At 37.7% G+C, this 27,248-nt stretch overlaps 1 protein-coding gene across 16 annotated transcripts in view; it reads left to right on the top strand.

Annotated features, from left to right (window-relative positions):
* Positions 1–27,248, top strand: part of Pdss2 (decaprenyl diphosphate synthase subunit 2) — a 302,283-nt gene that overhangs the window by 17,993 nt on the left and 257,042 nt on the right. Inside the window, exon 2 of one of the 16 annotated variants that reach the window (XM_087208714.1) lies at positions 15,950–16,436. The exons of the other annotated variants lie outside the window; for them this stretch is intronic. Within the exon in view, the coding sequence (XP_087064840.1) occupies positions 16,393–16,436 (44 nt within the window). The 5' untranslated portion in view covers positions 15,950–16,392. The remainder of the gene's footprint in view (positions 1–15,949; positions 16,437–27,248) is intronic. 16 annotated transcript variants of the gene reach the window in all.

Genomic DNA, 27,248 nt, shown 5'->3' with positions numbered 1-27,248 from the left:
TTGATCACCAGCCAGTTGTCTTTTGCTGGGAATGATTTTTATTCATCCAAGGCATTGTTAAATGGGACATCATGTGAGCAAACAAGTAAATCCACAGTTTGTTGTGCTGGTAGCAGCATGACAGGGAAATCACACCCAAACACATACTACACATCTTTTCTAAAGAGGGAAAACTACTAACCTCCCTAGGATGAAAGGGTCACTGAAGTCCATCCCTTATGAGGTACTGTAAATGGGTCATCTAAAGGTGTATAAGTTATAGGGATAATTAGCAGTAAAACCATCAAGTCAGCCTTGGTCAGAGGAAGTCCCTCTTGTTGAACACATGTATAGCCACCATTTCTGTCACCAGTACCATTTAGCCAAGTACTGAGTTGACCAGCCATAGTATGGCCCACTCTGTATCAATAATAGCTATCATGTGCATCTGCTTGTTGAGTGATTCTTCTCATTGGGGGTAGTTTTGTAGTCATATAAAACACAGATTCTCAGGTGCTGTCCCATTCCCAGAGGTTTATCCAAACATCCCTTCCCCAAACCACCTTCTCACTAATCATCCAGATCTATTTCTTCAGAACTGTGATCATTCAGCCAGTGTGGGGGACTTGGCCAAGGAGTGAATGGTTAAACTATGGGGCAAAAGCACTGTGAGAATTGAATGGTTAAACAAGAAGTTTAGATCAATGAAGCATGTTGTGTCTGGCTGTTGTCCTTCCCCTTCCCCCAAGCAAAACTGGTTATCCTTGAGATAGCTCCTTACCCAGACTGCTTTTCTTCTGCTTGTTTTACTTACACTGATACTCTAAATAAAAATTGGGGGCCGGGGATTTAGCTCAGTGGTGCCGCCACCTGCCTCACAAGCGCAAAGTCCTGAGTCTCCATAATGTTGGGCACTTCTGGTTGAGATGGCCCCTTTGGGCTCTCTTAGTGACTAAATCTTGTCTCCAAGTAATCATTCTTTTTCTAAGCCACCAGTGGTCACACACTGTGGCCAGCCAGTTTATTAGACATGCTAGAAATTGCCACATAGATCCTGACTCCAGGCCAGGTCATAGTATACATGTGAAGCCAGGATCAGATTGAGGGTGAGACAGCACTTAGAAGGAGTACACTCATGGGGAATGACCTGATATTAATTTTAATTGCAGTTGGAGTGTCCATTTGGACTTGGTAGAATTTAGAAGAATTAAATGCATCCAGTAACAACTAATGATGGACAGCTAGACTGCATAGTCAATGTTCTATTCAGTATTTACTGGTGTCCAGTAGCAAGGCAGGAGCTCTTTCTCAAAAGGAAATTGTTACTTTAGGTGCTTGCTGAAATGACCATATGTTAGTTTCAAAACCTTATGAGGTGCCCTGTATTTACTATCCCCCCTATAGATTGAAACACATTTTAAATTGCCTGTATAGTAAGAAAATGGGAGCGGGGAGCAAGTACACTTGCTGTTCAAGCCAGGAGTGCCCCACCCAAAATTTGTTATGCTTTTGTCTTCTAACAACATTTCACTTTTCATTCGCAAAATTTCCTCTAGAAATGCTGTGATTTTGGTAAGGAAAGAGAATTTGAGTATATTCTACTTTGGATTTTTTTACCATAATAGACCTGGTTCTTGAACTATGGAGCCACTAGGAATCCTGGCAACATTTGGGAATGTCTGAAAACTAGGATAGGTGTAAGAATTTTCATGATGGCCTCTATGAGAACAGGGGGAATTGGAACTCCACTCTCATACATGGCCAATGAACCTGAGATTTTTATTTTTTATTTTTTTTGGTGTTTTGAGACCCTATGTAGGCTAGTGTTGAACTCACTATGTAGCCCAGGGTGGCCTCAAATTCGTGGTAATCCTGCCTCAGCCTCTGGAGTGCTGGGATCACAGGTGAGCACCACCACACCTGGCCCTGTGGGATTAATTACTAAGAAGTAGTATTAGTGTAAAGCCAGTATGTAATAATCATAAAGAAAGTGGAGTATTTTCTTTTTGCCAGCTTGTGACTGCTGCATAAATGGCCAGAGATTCATCTTGGAAAAAGACCTTCCAAAATACATGGCCTCTGCTTTTTCAAGGAATTTCATTCAAGGTTCTTAGATTTGAGAAAGCATTCATGATTCCCCAGTCACTAGTGTCTCAGGTTCACTAGACCTGCAGTTGTTTGTTTGTTTTGGTTATTTAAATCAAAACCAATCTTAGTGGGTTACCTAATGATTTGAATTCTTTTTTTGTTTTGTTTTTTTGGTACTGGGGATTGAACTCAGGTCCTTGCGCTTGTGCAGCAGGCGGCGAAACCACTGAGCTAAATCCCCAGCCCTGATGATTTGAATTCTTGACAGATTTCTGTGTTTCACAACAAAGTCTGAGAAACTCACTTTGCTGTCTGTTAGGATTACTATACCACTTTGCTTCTGGCAATCAAGTGCTACCACCTGGACTTAGCTTTTCTCTTGTTCCTCGAGTTGTTTCTGAGTTCACGTAGTCCATTCAGTAGCACAAAGCCCTTAGCCCTAGAAACAAGAGCCGCTGAAAAGACTGGTAATGATTGTAATGTCCCCTTCACCAATCTATTTCTGTCAAGAGGAAGACTCTTCTGGACCCAGTCAGGTCTAGTATGAATAACAGTTTCATAAATTTGAATAGAAGAAAGTGCTAAGAAAATGGATTATCCCCATAGACATCCCCTGTTCTCGAGGACCTGCACTGAGGCCATCAGCACCAGTTTCATACTAGGAATAGCAGTTTCGTTTCAGTCAAGTACTCTCACTTTCCATGATAGATTAATGCCAATTTGAATAAGTTCTGTTTTCAATTTGTACTTTCATTCATTTTGGTTGTATAAGAAACTATTATCATGCAATTTATAATTTTTTGTTTATATTTAAATAATCATTTTCTTAAAAACAAATTAAGGGGGCTGGGGATTTAGCTCAGTGGTTCCACCACCTGCCTTGTAAGCGCGAGGACCCAAGTTTGATCCTCAGTACCAAAAAAAAACCAAAACAAATTAAGGCAATACTGAATGATTGAATTTTTACCCTTTAGAGATGTCCATATATTACTCACAGTGGAGGAATACTAACTACATAGTCTGTGTTCATTCTGAGCCCAATTAATGAGATTGTAGGTTGATTGTAAGTTAATTCTTGAGTTAGTATTCGGACACATTTTTCTTCTCATCTTGCTCATTACTTCTGTATTGTCAATTATTTTTGGTCAATACTGTATTATATAATTGTCCTTTTTTTATTGTTCTAGGATTCAGAATTGTCTCTTTTTCAAAAACACTTTGAAGCCACATTAGTTGCAACAAAATATCTGTGCTGGTGGTTTGAAGAAAAGTTCAATGAATGTTTTCTTTGAAAACAGCTACCCTAGAGTAGGTTTTAAAAATAAGTACTAGGTTTTAATCCTTCATACAGTTGGTTCTGATTTAATACTTACCAGAAGTTCTAGATACAAGTCTATAGTTAATGCAGTACGGCTGGATTTGCTTTTCTTCCTATGACTCACCAAAGGCTCTTCACAGCCCCTCATTTTTTTTTTTTCTATTTTCATGTACTGAAACTTCATTTAACAAATATTAAAAAATAGCTTTAAAAATTACTATTCTCATGGACCGGTGATTTAGCTCAGTGGTTCCACCGCCGTCTCAAAAGCACAAGGTCCTGAGTTCAATCCCTGGTACCAAAAAAAAAAAAAATTTACTATTCTCCTGGAATCTCCTTGGAATGTTATTTCATTTACTGCAAAGATTTTTTTCAAAGATTTTTTTAAAGCAAACTAAATTGGTTTTATTTCCAGTATTGTGAGCCTACAGATAGGTCTAAATAAATATTGTTACACTCTAAAAACATAACAGTAGTGTTTTAAATCCTGTAAAACTGATAATTTGCATAAACATACTACTCTTGATAGTGTTTAATAGTTATAGGGGCTTTGTGATGGGTGATTTCTGTTAAATTGTTAAGTATTCCCAAATGATGAAATTTATGTTGACATTTGTTTCTAACTTTAAGTTTTTTCTTTCCTTCTTTCTTTCTTGTTTGTTTTTTGAAACAGGATCTTGCTATGTAGTTCAGGCTCCCTAAAGTCACTATGTAGTCCGGGTTGATCAAGGTGATCTGTGATCCTCCTGTCTCAACCTCCTGAATGCTGGAATTACAAGCATGCACTACCACGCCTCCCAGGCTGTTTCTTATTTTACTTTTCCAGGGAGTTTTTATTCTGAGTTAAGTCATGATTTAGGGTCCCAGGGTAGGGAGTGCCATGTGCCAGTACCCCTTTTACCACCCTGGTACGAGGATGTAGAAGAGAAGAGAGGTGGAACAGAGGGGCTAGTTTAGATCTTCCCAGGAAATGTGCCTTCTGCCTGGTGGTTTGCCAGGTTGTACACATAGAGACATTACCCTCTTTCATGGTTATTACCTTCTTAAGTGAAAGTCCAGGTAGTTCTGCCAGCAGTTTCTGGCTTGGTTCTGGTTGAGAAAGTGGCCATCAAAAGTGACAATCTTGTGTCTTGATTTTGACCTTGATGTCTTCTGCCATGGTGCTGACTCCTAAAGGACTCCCTAAAGATGCAGCTCCATATGACCCTTTGCCTAGGCTATTCCTTTTATACTGTTGCATGTTTAAAGGGACTATCATTTAGTTTCATAGAACTAATACTATACTATATATATATATATATATCTTATTAAAAGCATTTTATATAGTTTATTTTAAAATCTTATTTATTTTCTGACATTTTTTATTCTGTAGTAATCATAATTAAAATGAAGCATGACATGTCTGTGTCTATGGCTGTGATAACAGAGTATGCATGGTACAATTTTATAAGTATATAGCAAAGAACTCTAGAAATGAACATCTAAAAATTTCTGGTACTAACCCTAGCATTTTAACCTAACTTCACAGTTACTTAAAAATATACCTGGTCAACCTAGGAAAAACATGGGATTGAGCTTTTCCATTCTGGATCATTTTACTATTTCATAGGATGAGTTGGAACTGTCTGACACTCTTCAGGAGTAAGTTTTTTATTTTGGATGTTTCTAGAATAGTGAATTCTTTGTTAAGTGGTTAGGATAATTTCTTTTATCCTAGAGAGGACAATTCTGGGATCTTGTTGGTTTAATTTCTCTGTAAATCATAGTATGTTCCTGATTATCTGTGTCCATTATCCAGTGAAAAATGTCTTTTAAATTCCTAGTAGATATTATCTTGCCACCTCTTTGCTAGTTCCAGCACTTTCATTCAGTAGTGAGTTTGGGAATGTGGACTGATTTTAATTTTAACTTGAAATTCTAACTAATTTTAACTTGATTATGGTGAAAACATTATAAAGAGCACTGCAGTTTAGGGAGGCAGTACTGTGTGATGTTTGAGATAAGAAGATGGATGGGTTTGTGAGTCCACCAATTCCTGAATTTTAATTCTAATGCTGCTATTTTCTAGCTGTGTCAAGTGCAGAATTTTTTGAGCCTTGTTTCCTCATTTTTAAAAGAGATGATACTGATTTAGTCCTCTCATAGGATTGTAACATGGATTACACAAAACAACATATTTTGAAATGCTAAGTGCCTAATAAATACAGCTGGTATTATTTGTGCCAAAAAGTCATGTCTCTGATCTGAAGTTAGTCATCTTTTTTGCCCTTCTTTGTCCAAATTTTCCTAAGGATAGTTTTAGGAACTCTTGAGGGTAGTTTTAGGAACCATTATATATAATTTATTATTAGATATAGTAATAGTTAAAAATTGGATGTATAGGGGAAAGAACATAGTTTTGGAAATAGATCTGGCATCACACCTGGCTTATGTCATTTATTACCTACTATTTGGACAATTTAACCATTCAGAACTTCAGTTTTTCTCATCAGCAAAAATGAGAATTATAATACCTGTCTTATGGAATAATAATAATAATACACTATCTTATTGTGAGGCTCATTGAATGAAAGACTTAGGTGATAAGGGCCCAACAGTTTTCTTTCCTCCTTCCCAAGGAGGAAATATCTTTTCTTATTCCTAAGGAAGGAAATATCCTTGGTTAAAAAATAATCATCTTTTTGGAAATAAAATATACAGATTAATTTTGTATTAGAGTTGATTATACTTTGATTAATGAATTTCAAGTAAAATAGTATTGACTAATGAGTTAGGAAGTTGAAGAATGGGGTATTGGTTAACATATGGCCCTGGATTCGATTTTAGAACTTTGGAAGTTAAAGTGGTTTAGTATAAATAAAGGAGTTCAAAATATGAATATAGCTGGTTACTATGGATGTGTTATTAATGTAGACAAAATAGGAAATGAGTTGAGGGTCTCTTAGGTGAGCAAGGATAATATATATCATGAGGTTGTGTAAATTCTCAAATCATTCTAGTAATGAATAAGATATTACCACTTTTTTTTTCACCCTTGCCAAGAGTGAGGGGAAATATCTGGGGAGAGTAGATTTCATAGTCTTTCTTTCCGAATTTGGTACATTCTTTAAGGCTGGATTGGCTGCTGTTTCAGGAGCCACTGGGGCTTCTGGAACCATGTAGGCAACTAAATGCCTAATAGTTCAGGGCCTAAGAGACTGTTTAGAGATGGGAATATTCAGTCTAGCTTTGTAGATTAAAAGCAAGGTGCCTGGAAGTCTTGCAGTTGCACTGAATGTCAGTTTGGTGACGTTTCCTCCTGCAGGTAGATAAATTCTCTTCTATGCTGTGGAACTATATGCCACTCTTCAGGAGTTTCATGTGTTCTAAGGATCAGTTTGGATACAGTTCTAGGATAGTTTGGTTTGTGCATGGCCTCCTTGCTCCTTACTTATTTTCCGTGTCCTCATTTTCCACCTTAAGCTGCCATGGGAAATACTATAAACCACCTATATTTACACCTGGTAAGCTCTGCTTAACCATTGAGACTCAACTTAGGTGTTAGTGCTTTTGCTAAGCATTCCTTGATTTCTCCAGGTTAAATTGCTCATCTTTCCAAATTCTGACTTCTCAAAAAACAAGCAATGATATTGCAATGACATTCCATTCCCTTATGGCCTCCATCTGCTGGTGGCATATGGTGGCTGCGTTTGGGCACCAGGTCACAATTGGAGCTGCTTCAGTTGCAGCTGGTCACTTCAGAGATTGCCTGACTCACCTGGCTGAGACCTTCAACTTAAGTGTTTCCAAGACTGTGAACTTTTTGAAAGAGATGATTTTCTTTTTATATCTTTATTGCTCAAAATATACTTGACACAGAAAGTCATCAATAAGTACTTCTAAAGTTGAAATGAGTGAAGTAAAACCTTTCCTAAACAGAAGTTCTTACCCTTTTCTTGACCTTTGCCTTAGTCATTACTTTAATTGGATCATGATGTTCATGTTACATATTCTTTATTCAGTGCAGATAGAGATCAACTTCTTAAAGACTAAGAGAAAATGCACTTAAATTATAGTGGGGTTGATTAAAATTAGGTAGGGAAACTTCTCTAGTAATAACAGTTGTTAGGAATGGAATGCTTTTGCATCCTTGTATTTTACAATTGCCATACACCTTGAAAAGAGAGGGAAGAGCAATATAAAATTCCTTACGAGTCTGCGGGAAACCGAGTGTTTCAGAAAATGTTGACTATATCTAATATAGTATAGAAATATATTAGTTTTAAGATATTGTAGATAGAATTTTAGAGCAAATTCTTTTTTTTTTGTATTAAATTCTTTTATTGGTACATTGTAGGTATACAACACAATTACATTTCTCATTGGGAATTGTACCTTTATATAATGCATCTTGGTTCTTATTTTTTCCCCATTCCTAGCCCTCCCTTCACGCCCTCCACCCTTCCCTATTTACAAAGACTTTATTTCCATTTTTTCCATTTTTCATCATTGTTTCCTTTCCCTTCTTTCCTTTCCCCTGTGCCTCCCACTACCCCTACCCCTTTGGACCTTTTCTTCCTATTTTACATTATCGATTATTCATTCTAATCATTGGTACATTTTAGGTATACAATATAATGACATTCTTCATTGGAAATTTGCACCTTTACATAATCTCTCTTGGTTCTTGTTTTTCACCTTTGCCCAGCCCTCCCTTCAACCACTCCAGCCTTCCCTATTTACAAAGATTTTGTTCCTATTTTTCCATTTTCTCATATTAATCCCATTCCCTTCTATCCTTTCCCTTAGCCCTCCCACTTCCTTCCCCTTTGCCCCTTTTCTTCCTATTTCACATGACCTATTATACATTTAGTCCTTATTTACACTTTCAGTTTCTCACACCAGAGAAACTATTCAGTATTTACACATCTGTGTCCTATTTATTTCACTTAAGGTATTGCCTCAATATGCATCCACTTAGCTATAAATGTCTCTAATTTCTCATTTTTTATGGCTGAGTAGTATTCCATTTTATTAAAAAACCCACATTTTCTTTATCCAGTCTCCAGTTGATGGGCATTTGGGCTGTTTCCAAGTTTTAGCTATCACAAACTGTGCTGCTATGAACATGGATGCACATATATCACTGTGGTATGATTCTTGTAATTCTTTGGGGAAGATCCCCAGCAGTGGAATAGCGGGGTCAAATGGGATTTCCAGTCCTAGTTCTTTGAGGTATCTCCATGCTGATTTCCACAGTGGTTGTACAAGTCTACACTCCCACCAGCAGTGGAGCAGGGTTCCTCTTTCCCCACAGCCCCGCCAGCATTTGTTATTGGTTGATTTCATGATAGCAGCCATTCTTTCTGGAGTGAAGTGGAATCTCAGCGTTGTTTTCATTTGCATCTCTCGAATGACCAGTGACGTTGAACATTTTTTCATGTATTTATTTGGTATTTCTACTTCTTTGTCTGAAAAATGTCTGTTCATTTCAGATGCCCATTTTTGGATTGGGTCTTTAAATTTGGGAGATCTGATCTTTTGAAGTTCTTTATAGATTCAAGATAGTAGACCTTTGTCTGAGGAAGAGCAGGTGAAGATTTTTTCCCACATTGTGGATTGTCTCTTCACACTGCTGGTGGTTTCTCTTGCTGTGCAGAAGCTTTTTAATAAGAAGAGATCCCATTTGTTGATTGTTTGTGCTAGTTCATGGGCAACTCAGGTTTTGTTCATAAAATCTTTTCCTACACTGATGTGTTCAAGGGTTCTACCTAACCTCTGGTCCAACTGGTTCAGAGTTTCTATTTTAATATTTAGATCTTTAATCCATTTTGATTTTAGTTTAGTGCATGGTGAGAGATACAGGTCTAGTTTTAATCTTTGGCAAGTTGAAGCCCAATTTTTCCAGCACCATTTATTAAAGAGGCTATCTTTCCTCCAGTGAGGGTGTTTGGCTCCTTTGTCGAAGATCAGATGGCTGAGTGTGTCTGGCGTTGTTTCTGCATCTTCTAATCTGTTCCACTGGTCCTCAAGCCTGTTTCTTTGCCAGTACCATGCTGTTTTTATCACAGTAGCTTTGTAGTAGAGTTGCAGGTTGGGGATTGTGATACCCCCTGCCATGTCTCTGTTACCTAGAATTGCTTTTGCTATTCTGGGTCTCTTCTTATTCCAAATGAATTTTTGGATTGTTTTCTCGAGGTCTATGAAGTATGCTGGTGGGATCTCAATTGGAATTGCATTAAATATATATAGCAGTTTTGGAAGTATGGCCATTTTCACTATATTAATCCTTCCTACCCAGGAGCAGGGGATGTCTGTCCATTTTCTGATATCATCTTCAATCTCTCTTTTCAGAGTGCCATAGTTTTCAGAGAAGAGGTCTTTGATTTCTTTTGTTAGGATGATTCCTAGGTATTTCAGTTCTTTGGATGCTATTGTGAAAGGAATTATTTGTGCTATTTCTCTCTCAGTGAGTCTGTCATTGGTGTAGAGGAAAGCTATTGATTTTTGTGTGTTGACTTTGTAAGCAGCTACTTGACTGAATTTGGTTATTAAGTCTAGAAGACTTTTGGTGGAGTTCTTGGGGTCTTCTATATAGAGTATCATGTCATCTGCAAATAATGACAGTTTGACTTCTTCATTTCCTATCTTTATTCCTTTTATTTCTTTCTCTTGTCTAACTGCCGTGGCTAATGTTTCCAGAACTATATTGAACAAGAGTGGTGATAGTGGACATCCTTGTCTTGTTCCTGATTTTAGTGGGAAGGATTTCAGTTTTTGACCATTTAGTATGATATTGGCTGTTGGTTTTTCATAGATGGCTTCTATCAGTTTGAAGCAGAGACCATCTATTCCAATTTTTTGTAGGGTTTTTATCATAAATGCATGTTGGATTTTGTCAAATGCTTTTTCTGCGTCTATGGAGATAATCATATGGTTTTTGTCCTTGGCTCTATTGATATAGTGTATTACATTAATTGATTTTCGTATATTGAACCATCCCTGCATCCCTGGGATGAATCCCACTTGGTCAGGGTGTATGATCTTCTTGATGATCTTCTGCATTCTGTTTGCCAGTATCTCATTAAGGATTTTTGCATCTATGTTCATTAGTGAGATTGGCCTGTAGTTCTCTTTTTCAGTTGGGTCTTTCTCTGCTTTGGGGATCGAGGTGATGCTTGCTTCCAGGAATGAATTTGGGAGTATTGCTTCCCTTTCAATTACATTGAAGAGTTTAAACAGTAGCGGCAGCAGTTCCTCTCTAAATGTCTTGTAGAATTCAGCAGTGAAGCCATCAGGGCCCGGGCTTTTCTTAGGTGATAAGTTTTTAATTACATTTTCAATTTCATTGGTTGATATTGGGTTGTTCAGAATTTTTAGGTCTTCTTCATTCAACTTTGGTAATTCATATGTATCTAGGAATCTGTCCATTTCTTCTGTGTTGTCCATCTTATTGGTGTATAGGTTCTGGAAGTAGGTATTGATGATCATCTGGATTTCTGCTAGGTCTGTTGTCATTTCACCCTTTTCATTCCTAATTGCATGGATTTGGGCCTTTTCTTTCCTTTTTCTGACAAGGTTGACTAAAGGTTTATCAATTTTGTTGATTCTTTCAAAGAACCAACTCTTGGCTTCATTGATTTTTTGTATCATTCCCTTAGTCTCCATTGCATTGATTTCTCCTCTGATCTTTATAATTTCTTCCCTTGTATGAGCTTTGAGGTTGTCTTGCTCTTCTTTTTCTAGAAGCTTGAGGTTCAGCATCAGGTTGTTTAATTGGGCTCGTTCTGTTTTCCTAATATGCATATTCACTGCTATGAATTTCCCTCGTAAGACTGCTTTCATTGTGTCCCATAGATTCTGATATGTTGTATTGTCATTGTCATTGAATTGAAGGAACTGTCTGATTTCTTCTTTAATTTCCTCTGTGACCTATTGGTTATTCAGAAGTATGTTGTTCAATTTCCACGTGCTTATGAAATTTTTTGAGTTTCTTTTGCTATGGATCTCCAATTTCATCACACTATGGTCTGATAATATACAGGGGATAACTTCACTTCCTTTGCACTTACTTAAACATGTTCTGTGTGTGAGTATGTGGTCTATTTTGGAGAATGACCCATGTGCAGCTGAGAAGAATGTGTATTCTGATTTTGTGGGGTGGAAGACTCTGTAAACATCTGTTAAGTTCATTTGTTCAAGAGTTCGATTGAGTTCTAGTATTTCATTACTTATTTTTAGTCTAGTTGATCTGTCTATTTGTGACAGTGGGGTGTTGAGGTCCCCCACTACAACTGTATTAGTGCATATATGACTTTTCATGTCCGTTAGTATTTCTTTTATGTAGTTGGGTGCACTAGTGTTTGGTGCATAGATATTTATGATTGTCATCTCTTCCTCTTGGATTCTTCCCTTTACAAGGATGTAGTGTCTTCTTCATCTTTCTTAATTAGTGTTGGTTTGAAATCTACTTGATCTGCCAAGAGGATAGCTACTCCTGCTTTTTTTTGGGTTCCTGTCACATGGAGTATTGTTTTCCACCCTTTAACTTTCAGTCTATGAGTTTCCTTTTGAATGAAGTGTGTTTCTTGTATGCAGCATATTGTTGGATTTTGCTTCTTGACCCATTCTGCCAGTCTATTTCTTTTGATTGGTGAATTGAGACCATTAACATTGATGGTTATAACTGAAACGTATTGACTTGTCATTGCCATGACTTTTTGTTTTTGTTGGGTTCTCCCCCTTTACATTTAATTTCTTGTCATGCCAGATGGGTTCATTCTGCTTTGCTTCCTGGGGTTGTGATCCTCAGTGTCTGTTCCTAGGCTATTGTGTAAAATTCTTTGGAGTGCTGGTTTGTTATTCACGAAGTTCCTAAGGTGCTCTTTGTCATGAAAGTATCTTATTTCTCCATCCATTTTGAAAGATAGTTTTGCAGGGTACATCAATCTGGGTTGGAGGCTGTTTTCTTTTAGGGCTTGGAATATGTCACTCCAAGCTCTTCTTGCCTTGATGGTTTGTGTTGAGAAGTCTGCTGTGATTCTGATGGGCTTTCCTTTGTATGTGATTTGTTTCTTTTCTCTGACTGCTTGGAGAACTTTGTTCTTCTGTTGTGTTTCTGGAATCTTAACAATTATATGGCTATGTGTAGATTTTTTTTGATCAAGGCTATTTGGAGTCCTATATGCCTCACTTATCTGTATGTTAAACTCTTGTCCCCTGCTTGGGAAGTTTTCTTCCATTATTTCTGTGAAGAGATTTTTTATGTCATCTCCACTCTCTCCTGTTTCTTCATTGAGCCCAATCAGTCTTATGTTATTCTTTTTTGCATCATCTAGCAGCTGCTGGATTGATTTCTCATGTTCCCTTATAATTTTGAAGCAATTTTTCTTTTCCTGGTCACTAATTGCAATCTTATCTTCTATATCTGAGATTCTGTCCTCACACTGGCTCATTCTGCTGTGTAGACTTTCAGTGGAGTTTTTCATGTCCTGGAAATCTATTTGCATGTGTTTTATGGATTCCATTTGTTTCTTATGTTGGGATTCCATCATGTTCCTCAGCTCCTCTCTAGATTTATTTATCATGTCTTGCATTAAGGGCACAATTTCTCCTGTTATCTGAGAAATTATTTCTGATTTCATTTTTTCCAGATCCCCTTTTGTTGCCAGTTCAGTGGGTCCAGGTAGTTGAGTATCAGAGGGTTCCATCTCATTTCCCTTTGGGGTTGCTGTAGGTGATCTGGAAGTCTGGTTTTGAGACTTATTTAAGTGTTTTCTCATTTCGACTGTGGCGGGGGGCTGTTAGCACCTGCACGGATTACCTCCTCTGAGCTGGGTGAGGTGGGACAGGGGCCGGGAGCAGCGGTAGGGATGGTGACCCAAAAGCCCTTTCCTGTGGGCTGCGAGCAGCCGGAGGGATGGTAGCCGGGAAACCCCTTCCTCTGGACCAGGAGCAGTGGGATGGTGGCTCAGAAGCCCCTCCCTCTGGGCCGGGAGCAGTGGGAGTGATGGTGGCCGGGAAGCCCCTTCCTCTGGACCAGGAGCAGTGGGATGACGGCTCAGAAGCCCCTACCTCTTGGCCGGGAGCAGTGGGACTCAGTACCTTGGTCTGGTGGTCTGGTGTCCTCTGCGCCTTGGTAATGTGGAATCAGGTGGCTGCCTGTCTGCAGTGGGGTGATTCCGTGTCTTCCGCGTGACTCAGGACCTCGGTGGGGCGTGCACAGTCCTGCTTGTCTGCAGCGGGCTGATTCGGCGTCTTCCGTGTGACTCAGGACCTCGGTAGGGCGTGCACAGACCTGCCTGTCTGCAGCGGGCTGATTCGGTGTGTTCCGTGGGACTGGGGACCTCGGCAGGGTGTGGGCAGACCTGCCTGTCTCAGAATTTTAGAGCAAATTCTAATCAGCAGGTGCACATCTTCCACAAAAAAATGGGGAAATTGACATCCCAAAATTTGTTCTTTATCAAAAACAGCTGTCTCCAAATAGTGCCTCATACTGTTGGCAAATTCATTACAAATGCAGGACTCAATTCCTGATTCATATAAATGTGATTTGTAAAAATAATTTAGATGTAAGCGATCCAAAAATCATTTTTTAAATAACAGTCTTATCTAAATCCTAATATTTTGGCATTTACATGGGTGTGATAAGTTTAAATTCTGGAACCTCGAAGCAGAAATAAAAGAAAGGGCTCATTTAGGATGGAATGGCAAACATTTCTAATAGGGTTCTCATTTTCATTTCTGCTGTCTTACTCCCACTGCTTAACCAAAAACCAAAACACAACATCTGGAGTTATTTAGGCAGAATAACTAGGCTTAAAAGAATGGATCCCTAATCATAAAGCTCTTCCTGGCACTGAAAAATGCTTTTAAATAGATAAGATTCATATGGTTGGTTACAATGTCTTAGAATTCTTAAAGGCTGCCATCATGAGGACAGAATTTGGGTGTATTAGGGACCCAGACTGATGGAGTTGAGTTATTCATATGCCTGGAGAAGAAAGCAGTCTACTAGCCCACAACTTTCATTCCCTAAGCCTTATCCCTTAGAACATTCTCCAGTAAAACAGCCAATTTTTTTCATAAATAATGGTTGTTTCAATTTGAAAGAAATGTGCCAGTGGTATAAATTTCTTTTTATTCTCTTTTCACATGTTTAAATTAGTTTTGCCACGGGAAGGTGAAGAGGAAGCAATGCCCCAAATCCCCCATCCTTTGTTTTGTTCTTGTTAGACAGGATAAGTAGGAAGAATAATACCTAAGTGTTGGAAACAACTTTGGTGTCAGTTAAGAAATGTAATTGAAAGGGGTATCTGTGTTTCAGCAAGTCAACAAATGTTTGTAGGGCCAGGGATTTAGCTCAGTTGCACCGTCCCTGCCTCGGAAGTGCAAGGTCCTGTGTTCGATCCCTGGTACCAAAAAAACAAAACAAAACAAAATTAGGGATATGTTGAGGTAAAAAGGATTTCTGTAACTTAGAATATTCTTAAGGAAACTAGATGTAAGCTGTATTAATTACTTGCTTGTCACAGAGACACAATACCTGACACCTACAACTTAAAGGAGGAGATGCTTATTTTGGCTTACAGTTTGTAGAGGTTTCAGTCCATAGTCAGCTACCTCAAGGCAAGGCGGCATGGCAAAGGTGCACAGGAGCAGAAAATTGTTTGTGGCAGGAAGCAGAGAGATATGAAGGGAGAAGGGAGGGGGATAGACCCTTCCAGGCTATGCTCCCAGTGACCCACCTCCTTCAACCAGTCTTCACCTCCAAACATCACATTTAGCTATAAACTCAGCAGTGGACTAATCCACGAATCCATTGATGAGTATCATGTCCCCATGATCCAGTCACCTTCCCAAAGCCCCACCTGTAGCACGTGAGGCTAAGGGGGGCATCTAGACATAATCAATAACATAAGCACATGAAGCTTTAAATGATACCAGATAGAAGCAATCATAATTTTTAGTAATTGCCAAGTTAAATGTTACAGAAATTCAAGGTAGACCACTATGAGTGAGCTAAACCAAGAGCAGAAGAGGAATTTTAAGCAGCTGCTTGAAAAATTGGTAGAATTTGGAAAGATGGAAAATAGGAAGAAGTTGTTTCTGTTCTTACCTCTAATTTAAAAAGGCAAGTGTGGAAATCAGGATAAGGAATTAGTATCATCTTAATTTTGAGTCAAAATCAGTATTAATCATGTAGAAGAATTTTTAACTCAATGAGCCCAAGGACACCTATTGATGATTCAGCATATTGTAAGTCCCCTTAATTCAGGCCCATAAAACAAAAACAAAAAAGCAGGTTTGAAAATGCTGGACAGAGTTGCAAAGTGGTACAAACCAGGATATTCATAGTGAAGCAGAAATATTTTATTATTAAACTTGGACATTGAGCAGTTTAACTAAGGAAAGAAATACAAAGCCACTTGCCTTTACTACAGAAACCTGAACTTCTAACTAAATTATAAGCCTTTGTAACTAAAGTCTATCTGAGTCATTGGAGATTCTGATGTTAATATGAGTTTCCAATTTAGAAAGGAACAGGTTTTTTTTTTTTTTAATGATTTGCTTTAACCTACTTAGAAAACTCCAGCAGTTTTTATCAACCACAATGACAACTCTACAAAGGCAGTGGAGGACCTGTCACTGAAGCGCAGTATGAGAAGGACTTGGCAGCAGCTGGTGTACTGAGGAAGACCACAACCTTGCCGTGCAGCTCAGTTCCAGCACAGTGGGGACACTGCAGGGCCATCTCCAGAAATGCGAGACAGGAGAAAAACTGCAACCTCAGTGCTGCAACTTGCATCAGCAGCTCTTCCTGAACAGCCAAGTCTCCTTCCCTCCAGGATGCCAATATCATCTTGCAAACGTCGCAGACTCCTGCCAGACTCCTGCCACGACTCTGCTGGCTGATGGGGGACAATGTACAGCACCTCTGGAGCAGGCCTTGTGGAAATGCATGGGCCTGCTTCTGTCTAGTGGGGTCAGATGATTGTTAGGTCCTGTGTCCTCTGCTACATGGAGCTATGAATGCCTCTTCCACCTGCTCCCACTACTCTGATCCACCCAGGTGAGTCCTCATCATCAAGAGTGCAAACACCGTGCTGAGGAACAGATTTTTTTATATGCCTCCCCCCCCCCCATTAAGTTTACTGGTACATTTTAGGTATAAAATACAGTTACATACATCATTGGGATCTTGTACCATTACATGAGTCTCTTGGTTCTTATTTTTTCCCCTTCCCCTGCCCTCCCTTCACCCCCTCCACCGTTCCCTATTTGCAAAGACTTTGTTTCCATTTTTTTCCTTTTCTCATATTTTTTCTTTACCCTTCTTTCCTTTCTCCTACCCCTCCTACTTCCCCTGCTCCTTTAGACCTTTACTTCCTATTACACAATATCAATTATACATTTTTAAAATTACAATATCAAGATCTAGGAGACATTACCGCAGATTTTACAGAATTTAAAAGGATATAGAAAGCATATTACAAAAATCTGTTTTGAAATGAATTTGACAGTTTCTAAGAAGTACCTTGGAAGACAAATTAATGAAATTAACTCTGGAGGAAATATAAAATTTGAATAGCACCTATTAAAGAAAGTATATTCCTAGCTTGAAAACCTACCTATGTGATAACAACAGGCTCATATACGTTTTAACTGATAAATTATATCAAACATTTAAAGCAGAAAAAAAAGGAACACTTCTCCCCTCATTTTAGGAACTCAACATTGTGTTAATCCTAAAACTGGATAAAGATAATAGAAAAAAAATTATGAACATAGATAGAAATTTGTTTAACAAAACAAACTCTTAGAAGTCAGATCTGGCAGTATGTAGAAAGTGGTTTTATTATAGGGTTGGCAGTGTTGGTTCAGCATTGGAAGATCCACCTCCAAAAGTCATCATTTTAACAGATGAAAGGAAAAAGCCATGTGATCCTATCACTAGTTGGAGAAAAAGTATTGGACCAAATTCTACAGCTGTTCATGGTAAAAGCTATCAGGAGACTAGAAGTAGAACAGAACCTTCTCAACAGATAAAAGACCTGTATGCTATACTTCCAGCAAAAACGCCTTACATGAATGGAGAAGATACAATGCTTTCTCCCTAAGGTGGGGAACAAGGGCACATATGCCTACTTTTCATCTTGAAACATAGGCCTAAACCAAAATAGTCTGGCAATAAAATGACACGATTGGGATAGGATTGGCAAGGTAGAAGCAAAATCTTTCTATGTAGATGAAATGATCATCTACAGAGAAAATACTAAGAAATCTTTAGGTGCCCCTAGAACTTGTATTTGAATTTAGCAGGATTAGAAAATACAAGGTATATATAAAACTTCAGATCTATGTATACTTGCTATAAATGGAGAATTGGATATTGAAATTTAAAAGTGATGTAGGAGTATAAAGGACCTAGAAAAGTAAAAAGAAAAAGAAAAGCAGTGTTGGAAGACGTTTAGTACCTAATTTTAAGACTTCCTCTAAAGCTACAGTAATCAAGGCAGTGTTGGTGTAAGGAAAGACATATAGATCATTTGAATAAAACAGAGAATCTAGAAATAAAACCACACATATATGGTCCACTGAGTTTTGAAAGATTATTTAACATTAGCATTTTATAGAATATAAATTCAATTCAAGAGCTGAGGAAAAGATAGTGTTTTCAGCAAATGGCACTAGAACACCTGGTACCCGTATATAAAAAATTAACCTCAACCATTTATTTCCATACATAAAAATAACTTGAAAGGATCTCTGAACCTAAATATGAAAGACTAAAACTTTAAGACGAAATTATAAGGGAAAATGTTTATGAATTTAGGGTAGGCAAGAACTTCCTAGGATACAAAAAACATGATGTATAAAAGAAAAAAATTGATAAATAAGATTCCATCAAAATTTGGAATTTTAAATGACATTGTTAAAATGAAAAGTCCTTAAACAGACCATATTTACAATGCATATAACCTATGACCAGAATATATAAAGAACTCTTACAGCTCATTAATAGACAACCCAATTAAAAAGTAGACACAAGAAGATGATAAATAGCCAGTACAGCACAAGGTAAGGTGTGCAACACTCGAAACAGAAAAATACTAATCAGTACAATAACAAGATTGAATTATACACTCATTAGGGAGATGAAGTTCAAAGTTTTTAAAGCTTTGTCATGACTTTTTCTTTTTGTTGGAATCTCCCCCTTTGCGTTTACTTTGTCACGCCTAATGCATTCATTCTGCTGGGCTTCCTGGGGTTGTAATCTTCATTGTCTTTTCCTAGGATATTGTCTTTTCCTAGGATATTGTCTAAAATTTTTTGGAGTGTTGGTTTGATATTCATGAAGTTCCTAAGGTTCTGTTTATCATGAAACTAACTTATTTCTCCATCAATTTTGAAAGAAAGTTTTGCAGGGTACATCAATCTGGGTTGGAGGCTGTTTTCCTTTAGGGTTTGAAATACATCACTCCAAGGCTCTTCTTGCCTTGAGGGTTTGCATTGAGAAGTCTGCTGTGATTCTGATGGGCTTTCCTTTGTATGTAATTTGTTTCTTTTCTCTCACTGCTTGTAGAATTTTGTTCTTCTGTTGGGTTTCTGCAATCCTAACTATTATATGCCTATGTTTAGATTTTTTTTTTGATCAAGGCTAATTGGAGTCCCATATGCCTCACTTATCTGTATGTCAAGTTGTTTCCCCCTGCTTGGGAAGTTTTCTGCCATCACTTCTGTGAAGAGTTTTTTTATGTCATCTGCACTCTCTCCAGTTTCTTCATTGACTCCAGTCAGTCTTATGTTATTCTTCTTTGCATTGTCTAGCAGCTGCTGGATTGCTTTCTCACGGTCCCTTACAATTTTAAAGCATTTTTTCTTTTCCTGGTCAATAATTTCAGTCTTATCGTCTACATCTGAAATTCTGTCCTCACATTGGTTCATTGTGCTGTGTAGACTTTCAATGGAGTTTTTAATCTCCTGGAAATCTGTTTGCATCTGTTTTATGGATTCCATTTGTTTCCTATGTTGGGATTCCATCATGTTCCTCAACTCCTCTATTTTTTTATGTGTCCTCTCTAGATTTATTAATCGTGTCTTGCACAATGGGCACAATCTGTGCTGTTATCTGAGAAATTATTTCTGATTTCATTTTTTCCAGATCCTCTTTTGTTGCCAGTTCAGGGAGTCCAGGTGGTTGAGTATTAGATTGTTCCATCTCGTTTCCCTTTGGGGCTACTGTAGGTAATCTGGAAGTCTGCTTTTGAGGCTTGTTTATGTGTCTTCTCATTTTCATGGGGCAGGGGCATGGGGGAGATGCTGGAGCCTGAGCGCCTCACCTCCTCTGTCTTGGGAGTGGTAGAATGGTGGCCTGGAAGTCTTCTCCTGGGTGCTGGGATTAGCTCATCTCCTCTGCCCTGGGAGCGGTGGAATGGCGACGGGGAGCCTCCTTATATGGCTTTCTTCTTCCTCATCCTCAGAACTAAAGTGGTGTTTTTTTCAAGATCACATTAAGGAAGATATCATTTGTTGTCATTATGTTCTCTTTATGCTTTTTCTCTCTCTTTTTTTTTTTTGGTACTGGGACTCTTAACTGAGGGACTTGTGCTTGCTAGGCAGATGCTGAGCTGCTGAGCTACGTTCGTGGCGCTTTTTATGCTTTTTCTTGCTTATCTTTTTTTTTACTATAAGTGGAAAGTACACTTGTTAACATGTTATTAATAAATGAATCATTAAGATATTTATAGAAAGCTATAGTGATTAAAACAGCATGGCACTGGCATATAAACCAACACATGGATCAATGGGACAGATTTGAGACCCTGTGGTAGAAGTAAAACCTAAGAACATGCTTTGGAGAAAATCATTTCAATAAGTGGTGCTGGGAAAATTGGCTAGCTATATGCAAAAGAATGAAACTATACCCCTATCTCTCATCATATACAAAAGTCAATTCAAAATAGAGGGAAGACTTAAATATAAGACCTGAAACTATGAAGCTACTAGAATAAATCATAGGAGAAATGCTTCAGGGTATTGGAATAAGCAAGGATTTAAAAAATAAAACCCCCAAACCACAGGAAACAAAAGCAAAAGTAGACAAATGTAATTTCATCAAGCTAAAATGCTTCTGCACAGCAAGAAATGAGTGAACAGACAACCTATGGAATGGGAGAAAATAGCTGCAAAAATAATCCATCTGAAAAAGAGTTAATAACCAGGATATATAAGGAACTTCAACTTCAAAGCAACCCCCCCCCAATAATAAAATTTTTAAAGTGGGCAATAGATTTAGTAAACATTTTCCCAGGGAAGACAGACAAATGGCCAAAAAGTCCATGAAAAAATATTCACCATTGTTAATGACCTGGAAAATGCAACTAAAACCATAAGGAGACATCACTTTACTTCAGTTAAGAGTGGCTGTTATTAAAAAGACAAAGCAAGTGCTGGTGAGGATGTGAAGAAACCCTTCCACACTGTTGGTGGGAATGTGAAGTAGTAGAACCATTGTGGAAAACCCTAAAAATAGAACATATGATCTGGCAGTTCCACTATTGGGTATATAGCCAAAGAAAATGAAACCAATCTGTCAAAAAGACATCTATCTATCCACTCATGTTTATTGCACTACTTTCATAGTTGCCAAGAAATTGCAACAATGTAAGTGTCCATCACTTGATGAATAGAAAGTATGTGGCAAATATGCATAATGGAATGCTATTCGGCCAGAAAAAGGTTGAAACCCTGTCAGCAACATGGGTGGAACTGAAAGTCATTATGCTAAATGAAATAAACCACAGAAAGACAAGTGCCATGTGACCTGTGGAATCTAAAAAAGTTGATCTCATAGAAGTTGGGAATAGAATGGTGGTTACCACAAGCTAGAAAGAATAGCAGGGAAGGAAAAATGGGGAAAGATTGCTTAGTGGGTACTAAGTCATTGTTAGAAGAAAGAAATTCTGGTTTTCTGCACAGTAGGGAGACTATAGATAATGTGATAGATAGGAAGGTAGAAGAAAGAACTTTGAATGTTTTCACCATAAAGAAATGATAAATCTTAGATGAGATAGATATAATTACCCTGACTTGAATATTATACAACATATGCATGTATTGAAACACCACATAGTACCCCATAAATATGTATAATTTTTATGTATCAGCAAAAGGCTGGTACTTCTCCAGCTTGCTTGTCTGTGAGACTGGCTCTGGCTAAGGCAAGGAGAAGGTGACAGTGCTTTGTTGGAGTGAGCTCTGAGCATCCAATTTAGCAGCAGATGGGAGGGAGAATTTTTAGGGACTACAAAGTGGTTTCTAATGATAAACAAAGACTTGACATAATTTTAAATCACTTTGGAGGAAATTTTTCTCTAGTGCTGTCAATGCAAGGGTATTATAGAGTGTTTAGGGTGGTGTTTCCCTGCTTGAAAGCTAAGGAGCAAATGGGTAACTTCTCAAGGACCCTCTGTTGTTTTCATTTTCTCTACTGCTGTCAGGGGCTTAGGTTTACGTTTCTACAGCAACCACAATCTGGACTACATAATACCAATGTTTTGCGTGCATGTGTTGTTAACTCTGATGCCTTATACACTACATGTGGCAGAGTTACAGTTGCTATGGAGATCAGTCTTTTGACACACTTGGTTGATAACAGCATCTTTCATATGTGGATTTTGCTGCTAAAAGAATATGAGGTGATGTTCTGAATTGACCAAGAGATGCATCCAATTGTCAGTTCTTCTGGTATAGTTTAGGATCTCACATTTGAAAATTGTACATTTGCTCACAAACATACTAAAGTCTGTACAATTTTTTTGTAACTGTTTGAGTTTGATACCTGGGAAGTAAAAGGAAAATAAGATGCTCAAAACCACATTTTCTTGGCTTGTCTGTACCATTTCAAAAATGTATTGTAAAAATTCAAAGACTAAATATCTTACATAATTTTTATACTAAGGTCAGTTGTTTGTAGAAAAGTAAAAGAAGTACAGTCATTGTTGTGAACTGCTTTAATTTCAGTGTAGATCCTTGGGGTAACTGCTAGTAAAGAACTTTTTTCTTGGAAAACTGAAGAGTCTTTTGAACTCTGCAAATGAAAAACATTGAGGAAGTGGAGTAAGTGATTTTATGTTTTCTTTTGACAAAGTGTCAGTTAAAGTAGGACACAATTCTCAGCCCTAAATTTCAGCTAATACAGTCTATCACTAGGTGTTATTATTTGTTGAATTTTTAAAATAAGTGATTTTAGGTGGATTTACATTTCTGCTTTGGTTAGGAATACTTGTCAGTAATGAGTTGCTATACTGTAGCAGTGCTTCTCAACCCTGGCTACTTGCTAGCATGTGAGGCTCTTAAAAAACTGATGTTTGAGCCTAAAATAATTAAATCAGAATCACGGAGGATGGGGAGAAGGCAGGGCACTGGTGTTTACTTGTTCTCAGTCTCTCTCCCTGTCACCCTCTCTTGGCTGTTTGATATTAATTTGCAGCCAGGGCTGAGAACCACTGCAGCAGATTGTGTTTTCATCTAGAATCTTAAATTTTAGCTAAACTTATAAATTAGCTTGCACCAATGGAAATAATATGAAAATTACAGAAAGTTTAAAACGGTCAGCCTTAACTATCTGTATTAGTTCCTATTGCTGCCATAACAGATTATCACAAATTTGGTTTTATTGGCTTAACACAAATGTATTAGAGGTTTATTATCTTGTGTTCTGGAGGACAGAAGCCTGATGTGAAGCTTTTGGGATTAAAAGCAAGGTTGGCAGAGCTGCATCCCTTCTGAGGCTGAGGGGAAATTCATTCCTTTCCCCTTGCAGCCTCCTTCACTTGCAGCTCTGTCACTCTTACCCCTGCTCTGTCATCGTATCTTCTCTGACTCCGACCCTCTTGCCTCGCTCTTATAAGGGGCCTTGTGATCACATGGGGCCCATCCAGGTGTTTCAGGATAATCTCCCCATCTCAAGATCCTTAATCTCCTTTGTTGCTGCATAAAGTAACATACTACAGGTTCCAGGGATTTGGACATGGGCATCTTTGGGAGCTAGCTAGTTATTCAGTCTACCACACCACCTTAACATAATCATTATTACTTTGGCATTTTACTTTCTAATCTGCTTTAATATGTACATTTTTATTTGAATATAATTATTGTGCACAATTTTCTTTTTCTATTTGGTCTCCATAGCCATCATTTTAAATAGCTATATAATATTGCTTCCATGATTATATTACATGTATTTTATATTACACATACCTTTACCCTCTTGGATTTGTATGTTTCAGATTCTTACTATTGATAGATCAGGCTGTGATAAGTATTTGTATTAGATAAATTTCATGATGTAGGAGTATCAAGGTGAAATTATAAACCTTTTTGTAATGTTTAACTCAAATTGGCAGATTGCATTTTTGAAGCATTCTAATCAACTTAAAACACTACCAGTAAAGTGCCGCATCACTATATCTTTGCCAGTATTGGTCATTATCATTTTAGAAAGAATTTTACTAATTAGGCTAAAAAAGTTACCCTGTTAAATGTCACTTATTGAATATTGTGTTTATTAGTTTTTCTCCGTGTTTTGTTCATTATCTCTCATGATCTCAGTTTTAAAAATTAATCCTTATGAGATCTTTATGTAATGAAATTATTGTCCACTATGCTACAGGTACTTTTTAAAAACAAGTTTTTAATTTTAAATAATGATATTTTGCTTTCTTTGTGATTCTTTTATTTTCTCTACTTTTAAGTTTTTTCACTTAACAAAGCTTTACAGTGAATATCCAGTTCTGTTTTTTTCCCTGCTTTTGTAACTTAGTCACTGCTCTTAGCAAATTACTAACAAGCTAAGAAGTTTGGGGACTCACAGGTGCAGAACTATATGACTTATTGTGCCAAAGCAAATATCAAATTAATTGAGTTCCATTTACACAGTTTGTCAAAATTGGAAACAATTTTCTAAAAGGACTGGAGAAGAAATCCAGCAATTTTAGTGTAATTCTAAGATGTTTGTTGCCTTTTAATAGAAGGTTTATTCTCCATGCTGTCATGTGTGTTCATGCAGATAATTGAGAATTATAGTAAGCCATCGTAGTCCATGATAAACAGAAAGAATGCACTTTAATTACATTCTAATTTATTATCTGGTGAAAGTACCTTGCTAACAAATCATCTCGGATATGACTTATTGGATAGCCTTTGCACTTAGAGGAATAATCGGTCTGTAATCATAAACAACATGAACTGTGCATCTTCTCAATTGCTCTCATATTTATTATCCTCAAATGCCTATGCCGAGTCTCTTTCCTGTTGTTGTTGTTTTTTATTTTTTTCCTGTTTCATGGTTTATGAGGCCCCATCCTGCTATAGGTTGGAATATTGTGCTTGTACATTTTTTTTTTTTTCCCTTGAAGTAAGGGTTAGGCACATGCCTGGGAGCAGAGTTTTGACATTTTACCATAGGAATAAAATAACCCCCATAAGAGTAAATAGAATAAAGTGTCACCATAATGAACTAATATGTGATTTATTCCCTACTACCCTGGTAAGAACTGGCACAGCTCTAATTCTATAAAGAAATAAAAACATTGCCCCTGAGAATAGCTACCACATCCTTTAATATTCCCTATTACTTCCTTCTTGTTAACAGGGTGGGAGGGGGGTACGGGGGTGCATACAGTTTAAAGTAGAGAACTAGAAAGTGTAAATAAGGACTAAAAGGTACAATAGATAATGTGAAATAGGAAGAAAAGGGGCAAAGGGGCAGGGGAAGTGGAAGGGGTAGGGGAAAGGAAAGAAGGGAATGGAATTAATATGAGAAAATGAAAAAATGGAAACAAAGTCTTATAAATAGGGAGGGGTGGAGGGGTTGAAGAAATGAGCTTGGGCAGGCGTAGAATTTTCTATTCTGAAGAATTCTTCAGGAGCTGTACTTAAAATTTTTTTCAACCAGTATTTTGTTCTATTAATCAGTTCCATTTGAGATTCATAGTTGTATTTGGCTGAAATATGAATGTTAAAATTGTGATGTAAAAATCACCCCTTTTGCTACCCCAGCAGATAACATCTAAAGTCTCACTCTTTGAATAAAGATTCTATAATAAAAATTTTTAAAAAGATTCTATAATAATATCTCTTGAATGCCATCCCCACTTTCTATGTTCTTTCTACCCTCATGCAGTTCCAGGTTTTTGGAGTTTCCAGTGGGGCATTCCTTAGGTCTTATTCAGTCCCATTTTGGTTCTGACCAGGGCATTATCACTTTTTTTTTTTAATGCATCTGTTTTCTCTCTTGCTACTTCCTTGTGTCTGTATCCTGCATTCTGCCCAATCTAAATATTAGCAAGGCTTAGGGGATACTTTTGAATATCTTTACTTGTACCAGAGGAAACCCCTATGCTTCTGTTGGAACTGATACAGAAAAGAAACCACACTTAGGATTTTGATGTCTGGTTGAGGAGGGAGAGCATGGTATCTTGCCTGGAGGCAGAAGGAAGGCCTTGTTTGTGAGTCCAGTTTAGGAAGCCACATATTGTATCTGGCTCCTTGGCTGTGCTGAGAAAGTGTGTGTGCTTAGACCAAACCAGTCCTTCTCTAAAGTTATTGCCTCCTTTGTTTTGGAGGAAATTTACTTCCTGTTTGCCACTCCTTTGCTCTGTAGCTGTGGCTTCCTGCGCTGGTTCCTGATCATTCCTCCTATGGGCAGGATTTTCTGGGTCTGTGCATTCTTTCTGTGAATTATTCAGGAACTTCCTTCTGAGAATATGTTTAACTTTATTTTAGGAATAATTATTATACAGTTATACTCTAAAATTAGTGGCATTTTGACCTTCAGAAAAATCTCTTTTAGAACTACATGACAGCCAAATAGCCATATTTGGCCATGCTGGAATGTAAGTCTCACTTTGGCTTCTAACCTTACAACTGTCTCCAAATAGATCTTACTAAGATCACTAATGACTTTCGTATCACTAAACCTAATTGATTTATTTTGGTCTTCATCTTAATTGCATAGTTGAACAGTTACATTTTTCTTAGAAAACATTCTTAATTTTTCCCCCTAATTTTCTACCTGTTCCTTCCCTGCCTCTGGAGCAGGCTTCTCCAGGTGAGTAAATGTTGAAATGTCCTTTTATATTCTATTCCTTCTCCAGTTTATCCCTTCTATATTCTCCAGTTACCAGGAATGGTCTGTATTAGTCTAACCTCACACACATGTCTTCTTTCCAGTGTACTCTTCACATGTCTGAGGCACACAAAAGTAGACATGAACATATCCAAAAACGTACCATTTCCTTGAACAGAAAATCTCAATATCATAAAGCATCAGTTTTCCCTCATTGAATGTACAAAGTGTTCCCAATAAAAATACTGAAGAAACTAGTGATTAAAGAACTCTGAAAAACCTTGGGAGTGGGAGGGGGGAATGCAGGAGAGACCAGGCCTTTCAGATGTTAAAAGACAACAGAAAATTTCAGTTAAACCAAGGTAGTATTGTGCCTTTTGTCTCTGCCTTAAACTGCCTCCTCAGACCTTTCCTTATGGTTTCTGCCTGAAGATTACCCATTGAAAACTTGCTTATCCATTGATCTCTACAGATTGGTACTTCTACAGAGAAGCTTCCCCAGATAAGCCAACTGTTTTTTCTCAGGCATTAGTAGCACCTGTTCATCTCCTTTCTAACTGTGGTCATAAATGCAGTTATGTGTTGTAACCTTGAGATTGTTTAGTGTCTGTCTCTCCCCCATAGAATAAGCCTAAGGGCAGAGATGAGATCTACTGTTGAAATAAAAGTACCTGTTTCATTCATAGGGTCACATGAGATTATATATGTTAGGTGCTTAGCAAAGTGTAGAACATATAATGGGAGCTAGAT

This window comes from Heterocephalus glaber, unplaced genomic scaffold, assembly GCF_053883595.1.
Source record: "Heterocephalus glaber isolate CG9 unplaced genomic scaffold, H.glaber_assembly_v1.0 deba00000942, whole genome shotgun sequence".
In the NCBI taxonomy this organism is placed as follows: Eukaryota; Metazoa; Chordata; class Mammalia; order Rodentia; family Bathyergidae; genus Heterocephalus; species Heterocephalus glaber.
The sequence above is the reverse complement of the archived record's forward strand: the minus strand, read 5'-3'. Positions and strand labels throughout refer to the sequence as shown.